The following is a 15652-nucleotide window of genomic DNA, read 5'->3' on the forward strand; positions in this document are numbered from 1 at the left end:
TGTATTTTCTTAAAACGTGTGAAGGTTACGTCATTATAGGATATCTGTGCATAATGTGACTATAAACAAATGGGGAAAAAATGAGCAAACCAAAAATATGTTTGGAAAGAAGACTGGAATGAAACACATCAAAACATTAATCCTTTGGTTTGTGTTTGGGTATTATTATCATTTTGGGTATTATTTCTTTTATCTATATTTTCTAAATATCCTACAATTCATGCAGAAAGATAAACAAATATTTGGTATAAAAATTCATAAATCTTGAGAAAGTCATTATAGGACAGATCCAAATCAGAGATCTCCAAAATAAGTTTATATAATAATTGAAATAAACTGAAATATAGTACATTTTTAATGCCTAAGTTAATTTTTATGGTACTTTTATTTCCCAATACTTTTGAGAAGTATAAAAGGAGATTTCAAGAGAAACTGTATTTACACTGTTTAAATAATTTGGATTAAAATAAAACATTTTAAAATGATAAAACGTAACTCCAACGTGAAAGATGGAGCTCTATTCCCTGCTCTAACCTGGTCTCATGCTGTGACTTGAGTTGGACATTCTGTGCGCGGTCACTTGCTAACAGGAAAGACTATCCCTCAGCATAGCGCTCTGTGATGATGATTACAGTATGTCTTAAAACTCACTGGTAGGGGCTTCCCTGGTGGCGTAGTGGTTAAGAATCTGCCTGCCAATGCAGGGGACATGGGTTTGAGCCCTGGTCCGGGAAGATCCCACATGCCGCAGAGCAGCTAAGCCTGTGCGCCACAACTATTGAGCCTGCGAGCCACAACTACTGAAGCCTGTGAGCCACAACTACTGAAGCCCACGTGCCTAGAGCCCGTGCTCCGCAACAAGAGAAGCCACCGCAATGAGAAGCTCTCACGCAGCAACAAAGAACCAACGCAGCCAAAAATAAATAAAATTTATAAAAAAAAATAAAAAGAATGTTAGGTGATAAAATGTATTTAAAAAAAAAAACTCACTGGTGAAAGGCACTCTATCAGTCAGGAGGGCTTCTTGTTTCTGTGTATTTCTCATTTGACTTGACGACTCTGCTTTTAAAATGAGCCTACAAACCCGCAAGGCCTAGAGTACCCCTTTCCTTATTTCTCCTTCAAGTTTATTAAGATTAAAAAACAAAAACAGAAATCAAAAGCAGTGCTGTCCACTAGAAACTTAGCTTTAAGCTGCTCATTTTAGATTAGAATTTGATGTGACACGTGAGTTCTGTAAATGTTAGCTGACTCTGTATCGGTCTTGGATATCATCCAAGGAGCACTTCTTCCTGAAGGGCCACACAAACCTCACCATTTCCAGTAAACCTCAAAGGGGCCCTGGGCACAAAACCAAGGGCCAGGTTACAGGAAAGCTGGAGGGTGGCTCCCAAATGGGAGGCTTTGCACAGATGTGACACAGAAAAAAGAGGGCTGTGTGTGAGGAGGGAGAGGGGAAGGACAACACATGCACTTACCTTCCATTTTGTCTGAAAAAATTGTCTTCAAAATCACGAAGTTTCTTTCGAATCCTTTTCTTTTCTTCTCTCATTTCCTGAAGGTGTTCCAAGAGTTCTGGTCTAAGAGGGGCAGAAGTATTTCAAGAAAATTGAGTTAAATCTGAATACTTATAAACGTAAGGAATGTGCAACTCGATAGGAGCTGTGGAGAAAGGGAAAAGCATATAAATGCAGGAACTGTGGAAGGAGCTAAGGGTCACCAGAAATGGATGTTTTCCATCCCCTGGAAGCCAAAGCACACTGACGATAGGTATGGCTTCTGGGGCTCCTGTGAGGCTCCTGCTACTTATGAATTCCTCAGGCTTGTGAACTCCCATGGCGCTTTGTCATATTTTGCTTAGAAAGAAAGAGATGACATCTGTGCTCGGTATGTATTAAATGGCGAGCTGTGGCGCACAGAACCACACAATGCCATTACAGAGACCTTGCGATTGTTTAAGCAAGATCTCAGATGCTCCCTCAGATAACACGGGATGAAGCATATAAAAACACTGAGCCAGAAGTTAAACAAACAAGCAAACCCTGTTTTATCCACATAGATGCACCCTAGGCAAGTCACTTACGTTTTGTCAGCCAATTTAAGTACAAAGGCTAAAGTAATATTTCAGAAAATTATTTTCATCACAACATTCCAATACCACCACCAAAACAACATACATTGAAGCAGCGTGGAGATTTGAAAGTCCGGTATCCTGGCTGCATTTTGATGGTATTTTATCATCCATTGGGGAAATAAAGCCATCAGTGTCATCTTCAAATTGGTCCAGAAAGCAACGTGCATTGAAATCGGTTTTCAGGGTGACGGTGAACTCTGGCTTTGTGCTGCTATCGTCTTCTGAACCCTCCTCTTCTTCCTGGAGATACACAGCAACCCCAATAAAAACTGGGTCACTTTTTCGGGCCCTCTTTCATTACAGGTATCACTTCACGATCACTTAATTATGCAGACCCCATATAGCTTCTTCCATATAGCTACATTTAGCAACACACGTGTACATGATGGATATATTATTGAATATCTACATGTACACAGTAAATAAGACAAACACTAAACACAGCTACTCAATAGGGAAAAAAGCTGTAAAAAAAAATTAGTATACAGCACAATTAACAGTTGTCAAGGCCGAGGGTAGGAAGGAACAATCATCATAATTTATACCCTAAATCAAAAGAAGCAAATGAATCTAAACATTCTCAGCTCTGTGACAATACCTAAAAAGAATCCACCACCAGAAATCAGTGCTTTAAAGATTCTATTAGTTACGTGTCTCAGAATTTTTTTAAGCTATGAAGATTGTTCAGAAATTCAACAATACAGCCTTCCTATTTAAAAGTTGAGATTATGAAATATTTGTGGTTGCTTGATGCACAAAATTTTAGGAAACTTTTGAGAAGATCAAAACATTTATCTTTCCATGATCAGAATCATGAAACTTATGTTTTTTCAAAGAGTTTCCAAGGACCACAGCTGTATTTTTCAGCATTCAAGATTCTAAGAAAAGTGTGATATTCTCTGTCTTGATAAAAATGCAATTAGAAAAATTAGGTCAACTTATTTTTCCTAAGAGAATGTCTTAGTGCCAATTTAAAGCTATGTGATTCTAAGAAATGATATCAGAGTCTGAAAGAAAGATTTTAAAAGAAGTAATTTACTGCCAAAATGTACAGTCAGACCAGAAAAGAATATCCTAATATCTTGAGAAATTAAAAAATCGGTTAGGCGTTCAGCTACACGAACAACAGGATTATAACATCAGTTGTTAGTTCAACCAAGTGGCTTCAGGGCCAGTGCAGCCAATGTCTCTCAGGAGGCGGGAGGAACCACCACTCACAGGAAAAGTACAGGATTCAAACTGTCTGTGGTGGATTTTCTTACCATAAAGTTTGGTATGTTTATCATGGTGCCTCTGAAGAGAAATAATGTGAATAAAGAAGCAAACAAATAGGCAAAACAAAAGGACTATTACATAACTACAATGAAACTCCTGTTACAAAGGCATGAAGGTAAAGTTGGCAAAAAACTAGGGGACCTTTCCAGATTCTTTTTGCTGTGACTTCAGATCTTCAATCTCTTTTCTTGATCCATGGAAGTAAAAGCTTCATTATTAATTTTTTAAAAATTAAAACCATGTTTAAATTCACAGAGTAAAAGTGGCTTTTAAATCAATAGTTTAAAAGTTTCTCTTTTTTATAAGATGAAGTGGCAAGTCCCATCTACATCATTTACGTAAGAATTGAGCTAATGCATGTTGAGTACCTGAGCAGGTACACCGGGCACAGGGGCGGTGCTGCTCAGCCTCTGCCCACCTCCCCTTCCTGGATGAGGAGACCAGGTGGGACCACCTGACTATAAACTCCACGGAGGGAGGGATTTAGGGCTCTCTGCTCACTGCTGTTCCCAGAGCTCAGCCAATGCCTGCCTATATTAGGTGTTCAATAAATGTCTCTTAGTCCAGTAATTCAGCTTTAAAAGAGAAATACAAATTACTGTTAAGAGCGTAGTAAAGCCCGAGATAGAAAGAAATGAAGTTAGGGGTCTAAGCCTTATCCATTATATCCCAAGGTCCTGAGAGAACTTCAAAATGGGAGACCGTGTCTTGCACATTCTGAGAACTCAGTGCATTTGAAGATGAAGCTAAACAAAGCTATTCTCAGTAAGCTTTGAAAAACATAGGGAAAAAGAAACAGCAAAACAGATCTTCAAATTGTAAGACCATCAGGTTGTTGTGGATACTGAGTAGATTCTAGAAGGAATCAATATCCAGATAACATATGAGCAACTGAAAAAGAATCAGTGATCAACAGTGACTAGCACTGGCTCCCTGTACACAAATCAGAAAAACCACTTTCTTCTTTTTTGATAGGACTGGCATAATGTCTGGATTTCAATAAAGAATGAGGTAGGCTGATTTGTGAAAGGAAAGCTGGCTGTGAACATTTATGCAGAGTGCTGCTGCAGTGCTGATGTGAATCTGCAGGGAAGCCTCTAGCAGGCTCTTTACCTGACCCATCCTTACTCAATATTTAGCAGTCACTTGAATAAGGTGCCAAAGATATTCACAAAATGTGTAGATAACACAGTGTGGGTAGGGAAATCTGGGTGTGCTGGAATATAAAGTCTAGATGTAATCTATTTCATAAGGCTAGAAGTATGAAAAGTAACAAACTGGAAAAATTCAACATCCTATAATTAGATTAGAAAAAAAAAAGTGGACACAGACACTAAGCAATCCTTGGAAAAGGAAGCTGGGGGTTGCATAAATCAACAGTTAGGCAGGGCGACAAGCCATGGTTCTCAACTGGGGGCAGGTTTGCCCCCTAGGGGAACTTTGGCAATGTCTGAAGGCATTTTTGGTCGTCACACTGGGGAGGGATGGTCATAGTGCACTACTTGCACCCAGTGGGTGGAGGCCAGTCCTCCACAACAAAGAATTATCTGGCCCAGATGTCTGTAGTGCTGAGGTTGAGACATCCTGCCTTAGAAAGACTAAGAGGAACTTACAGCACATTGACAGTCATGTAGGCACAGACTTCGAGAACTGAAGGCCCTTAGTCATCTAGATCAAGGTCAGGACTAGTCCTTGGTCCACTGTCGGGCTGGTTAAACCACATCTAGAATAACGTTCAGTTCTGGGTATCAGTTTTTAAGAGGGATATAGAGAGACTGGTGTAGAGTGCAGAGCCACTGCTGGACAGTCCAGAGCCCATATCACATGAGAAACAGTAAGAGGAACCTGGAGAAAAAATGTTCACAGGGCGTGGGTGGCAGTGGGCAGGGCAGGTGACTGTAAATATGCAAAGTGCCCTCAAGGAGAAAGCAGTATGCTTAGTCCATGCTGCTCCAGAGGCAAAACTAGGCCTGTAAGTAGAAAGTCATACAATCATAACTATGAATACTATAATTTATTATTTCATTAATTATATTTTAGTTATTAAACTTATACATTCTAAAATTATATAATTACGATATTGTTTTAGATAGTTTTTCAAATGATAAGCTATACAACTAATAATATAAATTTTTAGCTCTTTTTTTTTTTTTTTTTTTTTTTTTGCGGTACGTGGGCCTCTCACTGCTCCGGCCTCTCCCGTTGCGGAGCATAGGCTCCGGACGCACAGGCTCAGCGGCCATGGCTCACGGGCCCAGCCGCTCCGTGGCATGTGGGATCTTCCCAGAACGGGGCACAAACCCGTGTCCCCTGCATCGGCAGGCGGACTCTCAACCACTGCGCCACCAGGGAAGCCCAAATTTTTAGCTCTTGTTGATGCTTAGCCCATGTAACAAGCGACCTTACTCTCTTCATTGCTGTAGACATCTCAAGTTTGAGGATGGAATAACTTCTTAGGGACGATGTCTCTATTTTGTCAGAGAAGTTTTAGCGGAAACTCTTATGTTGGGTCAGAGAACTGACTAGATGATCTGTAGCATTTTGGGGGCTGGAAGTTCTAGGGCTTCAGAAATTGAGCTGGCTCTCTTTCACACACAGCTGGTGTCTTCCCATAAGCATTAAAAATCAGGGATGGTTTTCAAAGAAACCATTTAGATACAATCTTCTTATCTGCACACACACCAAATTCTAAATTATAACCGAATTTCTGAGAATTAATACAGTCCAAATACATGCTGATAAACCTGGCCAACTGGGACAAAATGAACTAAAAGACAACACCATTTATGAGAGCATTGTAATAATTGCAAAATTATCTGAAATTTTGATCATTGTGAGGGCCAGTAGAAGAGCAATGGCCAAAACATAATTGTGAAAAAAATAAACTGAGCTAAAGGATAAGATCTGGAGGAACAACTTTTAAAAAGAGCATCCTTCCTGTATCTTCCATTCGCTTCACGAGGCAATTATCAAGTGTCATATTTCGGATGTGTTAAAGAACACATTTTTATCTAGGAATAGTTTTAGCTCACGCTTCTAAGAGAAATATGCTAATTTTCATGCACACACTTGCCCAGATTTCTTCAATTACGGTGTTTTAATTCTTGTGTGAAATTACCAGCTAGATAAAATTTGTCTTCTTTCATCAACATCGAGTCTTATTGGAAGAAAATAGCTCTAATTTTGAAGATACAATGTAGCATACTTGCCTAAATTTCACATCTACAGCATTTTTATAAAACAAGTTCTATTTAAACAATATGAATAGTGAGCACAATCACTGCCTAACACCTTAAAGTGAGGTCTATGAAGCAGTTAAGACCCTTGGGAGGTAAGAAAAGGAAGAGAGTGAAGAGAAGAGACGGCTTTGTAGCTTCCGTTTCCTTACCTCAGTTACAGTGGAGAGAATCAGGCAAGAAAATGGAGCAGTTCTCAACTGGTGTCCCTCCGTGGGAACGAGGCCCCCCATATTTTGAAATAATCGTTCCTAACTACAGTAAATAAATGATACCCCAGGCTTGGGGTTGCCACAGAAATATGACGAGTGAAACTCTCAACACTCACTTCCACTTGGGTTTTACTCCTGCTTCTGACTTAACTGCTAAATAACAGTCATCGATTTTTTTAAAAGATTGACTTTGACTTTTCATTTCTAGAGCCCTGTACAAGGCAGTCAGGGTGTTCAGTTGTCCAGAAACAAAAATATGAAAGAGGCTAATCCTAGTCTAGGCTAGTTAGGTCCCTACAGATCTATGGGCACAGATGGTTCCTCCCATTTCAGCAAAAGTAGCCACTGAGGACAAGGTTTATCTGTACAAAATCCATGATTACTACTGGTGGAAAAAATTAGAGTGCATGTTCTAGTGACTGCTGGTCACAGCACTACATTCACAGATCAAGAACAGATTATAAAATTAGCACCAGGGACTAAATGTGCCAGGGGGAAGGCAAGAGGAAAGGAGAGTAGATGAAACTGTACCCACATATCTGTCAAAGACAACTAAGATATGTGTCTATAAAATGATAATTTTTTGTGTGTGCTACGTACACTGCCTTCGTTAATTTTGGTTTTGCTATAAACTTAGTAAATTAGATTTTTCTTTTAAGTTACCAATGAGTTAATTTAACAAAATTTTGGAGTACAGAAAATCCATTCCTCAAATAGGGGGAAAGAAACAAAACAAAAAACATTTTGAAAACAAAACAAAAATCCCTGCAAGCAAAATAAAAACCAACCAAACAACAACAAACAAAACAAAACAAAACACAACAGCGAGGGAATGAAATGAAACTAAGGAGATCAGCTGGTCTATAACATAAATAAAAGAGGACTGCTTAAAGTTGGTTAGAAGCAGCTACCGATTTTTTTCTATATTTATTTAGTTCTATTTTATTTATTTATTTTTAACATCTTTACTGGAGTATAATTGCTTTACAATGGTGTACTAGTTTCTGCTGTATAACAAATGAATCAGCTATACATGTACATATCTCCCCATATCTCCTCCCTCTTGCGTCTCCCTCCCTCCCACCCTCCCTATCCCACCCCTCTAGGGGGTCACAAAGCACCGAGCTGATCTCCCTGTGCTATGTGGCAGCTACTGATTTTTAGGGAAGGCTGCAGGAAGCCATCACCAAAGGGCCCGATCACAGCGGCTTTCCATCCACAGGAGGGAGAGAGGGAGAGAGGGAGAGAGGGAGAGAAGGAAGGAGGGAGAGGAACTGCTGCGGATGTAGCAAGCGGTTAGCAGCTGGGGGTCTTCACCTTTATCTCCTTGAAGAAGGAAGCAGTTTCGCCCTCGATAATTGGCTGCAGCAAAGGGCTTCTCCGCTTGCTGGAAGGGGAACCCTGCGACAGGCGTTAATAGGCAGGTTACACGGAGAACTTCTTTCCCCATCCCCTTCTGCCTCACAAGTATCTACTTCTGCCTTTTAACTACAGACTCGAACCCCTCCCCGCCAAGAAGTCCCAGGAAAACCAGACACAACTGAAGTTCTTGTCCAAGTTGCTGCTTCACTTCGGAGCTCTCCCCGACCCCCACCCACAGAGGCCACAATGAAAGCGAGGACGGCACACGAGTATGTTAACCAAACACGCAGAAAAAACCTGAGGAGAAGCACCTGCCTCCCGCCTTTCCTCCTAGTCACCATAACTTCCAGAACAGCTAATGATAACGTAAGCTCATCAAGCGATGCAAAGGCTATCAACAGAGGCTATACAGTCACCCCACTTAGGGACACTAAGGACCCCTGACTGGGGAATAAAAAGGACTTCTTAGATTTAATCCTTTTGTTGGTTAGTTTACTGATGTATTTTGTAGAAAACGTCTAGAAAGGTAGCCTTCTTCAAACACACCTGCCTGAGGTCTCTGGACCCTGTCCCATTAAATATGAACAAATATACTGTTAAAAGACATACAGAGACTGTATCCTGGGCCTAGAAATAAACAAGGAGATTTAAAGGAGGAACAGGAGAGCCGCAGCTGAGAAGAACAGGCATTTCAGCAACAACAGAAAAGCGAGGCCGCGCCTGCTTACTACAAAGCCTACAGGCCAGCAGAGGAACCCTCAGGACCCCCGAGGTGGGCGCTGAAACAGAGGCAAAGGGTCCCCACGAGATGGACAGGGCAGAAACCCTGCCCTCGCAGCGCGGCTGGGATCGGGGAGGGGGGGGTGCAGGCTGGCCAGCGCCCGAAAGGGTTTCCTCGAGCTGAGGGCCAGTCGCTGTTCCCTACTCCTGACAAAGTCCCAGTTCAGAGGCCAAAAGCAGCGGAGTCCAAGGGCGGTGGCCACTGAGCACAGTTCACAGTTGTTAGCTGTCCTTCCTTTTCTTCCACCTCACGCTTTCCTACATCCTCCAAAAAGAGGAGGGTCCCTCTCCTGACTGCCTTAGAAGCTCTCTCCCTGGATTTGATTCCAGCAGGGCTGATCCATCTCTTGGAGGTGGAGAGAAGACTATTAACAGAGGCCGCTAAGACTCTTTGTAGCGGGGCCCTGCGGAGGGCACAGCCCCGTCCTCTCGCTGCTCCGTCTCTGAGGAAAGCGTGGGAAAGCTGGCTCGGCATGTGTCAGATGGATGCATACGGCCAAGGCATATCCCCAAGAGGGAAAAAAAATTTCTGTCGGCCTCAGATTTGCTCATTTTTGGCAAACGTAGCCTCAGAAGTCTTTGATAAATTATTCATCCCTCAAGCTTAGGGGCCATGGATATTAATGGCAGGTTCAACTATGAAAGACTATTCTTTCATGAGAAGGCAAGTTAGGGTCCGAATAATATAGCCAGGGCCCATTCAGCCAGGTAATCAACAACCAGGCCGTGGTGTACTCACAATGATGGGGATGGTGCTGGCTCGGGACAGGATCTGTTTGACCAGGCGGTACCTGTCGTACAGCGGTTTCATAACCTGCCGTTCATTCTTGCTCACCTGAAATGCAAGAACAGAAGAGCTGAGAAGCCTGCTCCTGGTGGCCAGGCTGGCCGAGCACGCTCTGGGCCGAGAGAAAGTACAGGTGATGCAACTGAAGACTCACCAGTCTTACAAAATTTATTAAACTGATAACATGAATCAGTGAATATTTAAAATATCTACTTCAGGTGCAGATCATTGGCAATCACTCCCTCAGCAGTACTGCTTTTCTTCAATCAAAACTATGATCACTATTAATTATTAGTTCCCTATGTAAAACTCTTGAAGGTTGAGAGTTCCCAGATGATTATTTTCTAGGTCCAGGGAAGAAGAAAGCATGTATTTCTATTATACTACTTACCATGCAGGTCTGTAATCATTTAAAAAAATATGTCTTTCTTCCCCCTGGAACTGTTGTGTTTTTAGGGACAAATTCTGGCAAACAGTAGGCATTCAAGGAACATATGCCCATAGAATACATGGATTGATTCATCTCTGTGGCCCTAAAATCTGGCACAGGGCTCAAAAATGTTTACAGGACTGACTCTACAGGAAGTGGGGAGAAATCAAGCTCAAATACCTGGCATAGTATTTGAAGCCCTGCATTACCTGCTGCTTCTCCTCCTCCTCCTCCTCCTAACTCAAGCTCCAGAGAGAAACTAGGTTGTGTCATACCTCCTTGTCTAGTTCCCTCTGTCCTGGAATGGCCTCCTCACTGCTCTTTGGTTGGGCAAATTCCAGATCAAGAGCCATCTCCCACTCCTGTGCAGCCTTCTTCCGACATGCCCCATTCCGGGAGACCTGCTCATTCTCCCCTGCATGTCACCTACCACAACCTGTGCGTACCTTGTAATTCACACATGCTTTGCTATAGACAGAACGTTCGTGTCCACTCACTCCCCCGTCCCCAATCCAAATGCATACGTTGAAAAGGATTCCCCGATGTGACGGTATTTGGAAGTGGGGCCTTTGGGAGGCTATTAGGTCATAAGGATGGAGCCCTCATGAATGGGATTAGTGCCCTAATAAAAGAGACCCCAGAGAGATCCCTCACTCCTCCTGCCATGTGAGGTCAGTGAAAAGATAGCTGTCTATGAACTGGGAAGTGGGCCCTCACCAAACACCAGCACCTTAATCCTGGACTTCCAGCCTTCAGGACTGTAAACTTCTATCTTTTATAAGCCATCCAGTCTACGGTATTATAGCAGTCCTAATGGATGATATATTTTTATACTCTACAGTAACTATTTGTTGACACGTCTGTCTTCTCTTTAGACTATAAGCCCCTTGACACCAGGAGTTTGTGTTTTTGTACCCCTGGTAACTATTTCAGTGCCTGACATGATAAAAGTATTCCATAAATATCTGTAAAATGAGTGAATGAATATTTCAAATATAAGTAAGTATGCCAAGTTCATAAATATGCATTTGTTTACTTAAATGGAGTAAGAGATGAAGTATCTTTGTTTCAAGTTTGCTGTTGGTCTTCTGCATTTTATTTCTACTGTACACATAAGGCAAGGGTTACAGAGGTAAGGAAAGGCAAATAGTATTCACTTTGACCATTTCTCTTATGGGCCTTTTGGGCCTTCAACTTTGAAGACAGGTCTAGATTATGCATGAATTGATTATCCTTTGTTGCCTTTTTTATTTGCCTTTCTCAAAGTGATCAACAATAAGTGAACTTTGGATAAACTTGATAGAATACTGCCATTATGCAAAGACATCTTGAGGATTTATCTTCTGTCATCAGCAATAACAATAATCACTTCTTTCTATCTCTTCCTGTTACCAAACTATCAAGGGGCGGCATTTTCTTGCTTTTACTATCTACCATATTAGAAGGAGGTTTAAATTTGGTATTTCATAAAAGATGACTGTCAGAACTGGAAGGGAACACAGGAATTATTTCATACAAAAAAAGAGTGAGGGGGGCTTCCCTGGTGGCGCAGTGGTTGAGAATCTGCCTGCTAATGCAGGGGACACAGGTTCGAGCCCTGGTCCGGGAGGATCCCACATGCCGTGGAGCAACTAGGCCCATGAGCCACAACTACTGAGATTGCGCATCTGGAGCCTGTGCTCCGCAACAAGAGAGGCTGCGATAGTGAGAGGCCCGCGCACCACGATGAAGAGTGGCCCCTGCTTGCCACAACCAGAGAAAAGCCCTTGCACAGAAACGAAGACCCAACACAGCAAAAATAAATAAATAAATAAAATCCAGCCATTTCTTGAAGAAAAAAAAAAAAAGATTGAGGGTAAAACCACAGGCATCACTACTACATACCTACCACAATGGCTGACACGAAAGACAGACCGTGTCAAGTGTCGGAATGAACGCTGAGAAACTGGAACTCTCTCTCAGTGCTGGCAAGGGTGGAACACTTTGGAAAACTATCTGGCAGTATCTCCTAAAGCTAAACATATGACTCATCAATTCCACTCTTAAGGACACACCAAACAAGTGTGGTCTTAAGTTCAACAAAAGACATTCATAAGAATGTTCATAACAGCACTATTTATAAGAACCCCAAACTGGAAACCATCCATCTGCCCGAGAGTAGAACAAATAAGTTCCGAAATTGGATACTACACAGCCATGAACATGAATGGACACAACTATATGCAACATCACGGATTAACCTCACAAAAATAAAGCCAAGGAAAACAAGCCAGACACCTAAGAATACATACTGTAAAGTTCTAATTATACAAAGTTCAAAAATAAGCAAATCAAAGGTATAACGTTAGAAGTCAAGAGAATGGCTTTTGTTGGTGGGGTGGAAGGTCATGGTATTGACTGGAAGGGGACATGAGAAGGGCTTCCAGAGGGCAGGCCACATTTTATTTCTTGATCAGGATGTTGGTTACGTGGATTTGTCTATTTTGTGAAAATTCATCAACATATATATTTATAATTTAGGCTCTTTTCTGTATTCATGTTATACTTCAACAGAAGCTCAACAGTAGCTACAAAGAAGTGTGAGGAATAGAAATAAATGACTTGTACAACCTCACATGAAAAATGACAAAATTTAGTACTGGGACACATGAAATAATTTTTTTTTTTTACTACAAGATGTATTCATTAAATGTATTGCAGATGAGATTAAGGTACATCCTAATTTTCAACCCATGACATGTGGTGAAATATTATGTAAGATAAACAACAGATGTTTAGTGACCAAAAGATGTGCGAAAAATAAAAGTAATAAGGAGCCAGCATTTCCCCATTGCAGACTAGCGTCCTATTACTACATCTGACCGTAGAACAAAATGGGTTTGAACTACACGGGTCCACTTACACGTGGATTTTTTTCAATAGTAAATACTACATTACTACACGATCTACTACATGGTTGCATCCATGGATTCGGAACCTCAGATATGGTGGAACCATGGATACAGAGGGCCGGCTCTAAGTTATACTCAGATTTTCGACTATGCTGAGGGTTGAACAATGCCTAACTCCCAAATTATTCAAGGGTCAACTGTAGAAACATCTTTGGATTATAAAAGGAGACTTTGGATTTTGGAAGGAGACTTAATGCTAAAATCAGCGAGACATGGCAAATGTGACAGAATCAATTTCCTTTCTAACTCTTTGTTCGAAAACCAAATTTTCTAGTTAGAGTAGATGAAGAGGATAGCTGGCTTATATTTGGCTTGTAATGCGGATATTTAGATTTTCTATGACTTGCTCATTTTAAAAATGAATGACCCTCAGAACTAATCACCTGTGAGAGATCTGATAAAATCCAGTTTTTGACTATGGAGACTCAAAACTCAGCATGATTTTACCAAAGTTAATGTTGGCATTTGATGGAATTATCTAAACACCAAAAATATCCATGATCTTTAGGTCTGAGGTGGTGGAAAGACTACTACTTGATTTACACCAGGATCATTTCCATGATAAATGTCTGAAGCCAAAGGCTTGGAGATTCCAAAAGTCAATACAACTTTCACCCTTCGTAAAGCCATGTCTTACGTAATTATCAGTGCTGGATTTGTGAGCAGAGCCAAAATCTAACCAAGAGTTAGAAAAACAAAGCAGCACCTTGGTTAACCTGTTAAAAAAAGGGCCACTGATATTAAGTTGGACCATGGGCAAACTGTTCGGAAGTTTGACATCTCTTATTCTCGAGTCATCAGCTGCTCAGGGATTCCACTCCTAACCAAGAATAGCCCTTTGAATGAGCCAGCGAGGTTGAGTCTCGGTTTCTCGACTGGTAAACTGCAGAATTCAAATTAGAAAATCGTCATGATCCATAATTGCTTAAAAATGACTTTAGGCCAAGCTTATAGTATATTGTCTTTTCAACATACCTTCCCTCTTCTTGCTTCAAGCCTTTATTTAAATTTTCATTTAAGGGGCAGCTCTGAGTGGCTTTCAATGTGTGGAAGTAGGGTTAAGACTAAGATACACGTTTACATCCAAATCAAGACAGCATGAACATCTAGCTATGAAGATCTAATGGGTGAAGGCAGCACCTTCCACTCAATCTTGGCTTTTGATGGAAAGAAATCTTCACCTACTGGTCTCTTACTACCCTATTTGGTTGCTCTATAAGTCTCAGAAAAATATATCAAATCTCCTTAGTAAAACAAAAAATCGTCTGAATCTGTGTCTGGAGGGGTGTCTCTGAGTCATAAAACCGCTAGTGGGAGAAGACAAATGAGATGCGTTCTTATAACGGCCACATTCTTGGCCCATTGATTCAGAAAACGGTGACCCTCTCTTCTTTACCATCAGGTAACAATGCTAGGCTGACTGGGCAAAGATCAGATCAAATAATCCCAAACAGCAGATAAACAAATGATAGTATTTATATGTGGCTTTAGAATTTGCATTTAAATTTGAACATGGTGCGTTTAGGGTCCTGTTAGTTCCCCGGTTTTTTAAACAAAAGATTAAAATATATCAATGAGAACCCAGAAGCTGTGAGCAAGCCACCCACTCTCTCCCCTCCACCATCATCGGGGTCTGTAAAGGAGGTAACACAGGGAGCTGCAGCTGTCTACTGGGCTTCTGTGACGTGGTCTTCTGATGAGACCCTCAAATGTTGAAAAGGACACACTTCAAGAATAATTCATAGGGAATTACGTGCCAGTGTGTAAATGAGCGTGTTTTTGTTTTCCTTACATGTGTAGGTCTGTCTGGAGGGTGTCCCGTTAGAGCAAACGGCCTTGTTAAAACATGTACAGAAGCAGCGCATGTGGCCTGTGATTCTGTTAGTGTCCTTTTATATGAGAATCTGTAGACTCAGCAAAAAACCATCAGGCTCTAAGCATCTGCTTTTCTAAAAAACTCGGGGTTTGGAATGACGGTTTAGCTCTGGAAGTATATGTATGTTTCGTATGTATAAGTCCAGGGTCCGTGGCAACATCACAGATCTAAGAATGAAAAGTTCACTCTTTGATTTTCAGACTGGCCAGATATCAAGTGAACTCTGCTTTTCCTGAGGAGGCTGGAGTATCATGTTCCAGAGACAGGCAGAAAGCCCGACTCAGGAACAGGAATAAATGACCCTTGAACTTCCTAGAGCATTTGTCCCCTGCCCTGTGAGATGCTAGAATCCAGATCCTAGAAGTGTTCCTCTTTCATCTAAAAGAATGATGAAAGAAAGGACCACGAACTAATAGTTCATACTCCTAAAGATAAGAGTGCTAAAAAATGTGCATTTCTCCTGATTCAATCATTTAATAAGAAGTAGACAGCAGAAGGCAGAACATATAATTGTACCAGAAGTGCAACCTATCATTTACTGAGGAATCCCACCCACCTCTCCCCAAAGCCACTCTGCCCTATTTGCTCAATGCCAGACAGCCTACAGGT

At 41.3% G+C, this 15652-nt stretch overlaps 1 protein-coding gene across 2 annotated transcripts in view; it reads right to left on the reverse strand.

The window, feature by feature from the left end:
* The window catches only part of FAM13A (family with sequence similarity 13 member A), a 329540-nt gene that overhangs the window by 6356 nt on the left and 307532 nt on the right, over positions 1-15652 (reverse strand). For both annotated transcript variants that reach the window (XM_081232918.1, XM_081232919.1), the window contains 4 exons: positions 9739-9834; positions 8175-8258; positions 2178-2374; positions 1479-1580 (listed from right to left, as the gene is read on the reverse strand). In XM_081232918.1, coding sequence (XP_081089044.1) covers positions 1479-1580; positions 2178-2374; positions 8175-8258; positions 9739-9834 — 479 coding nt within the window. The remainder of the gene's footprint in view (positions 1-1478; positions 1581-2177; positions 2375-8174; positions 8259-9738; positions 9835-15652) is intronic.

The sequence above is a fragment of the Mesoplodon bidens genome, assembly GCF_964165515.1.
Source record: "Mesoplodon bidens genome assembly, chromosome: 1".
NCBI lineage: Eukaryota > Metazoa > Chordata > Mammalia > Artiodactyla > Ziphiidae > Mesoplodon > Mesoplodon bidens.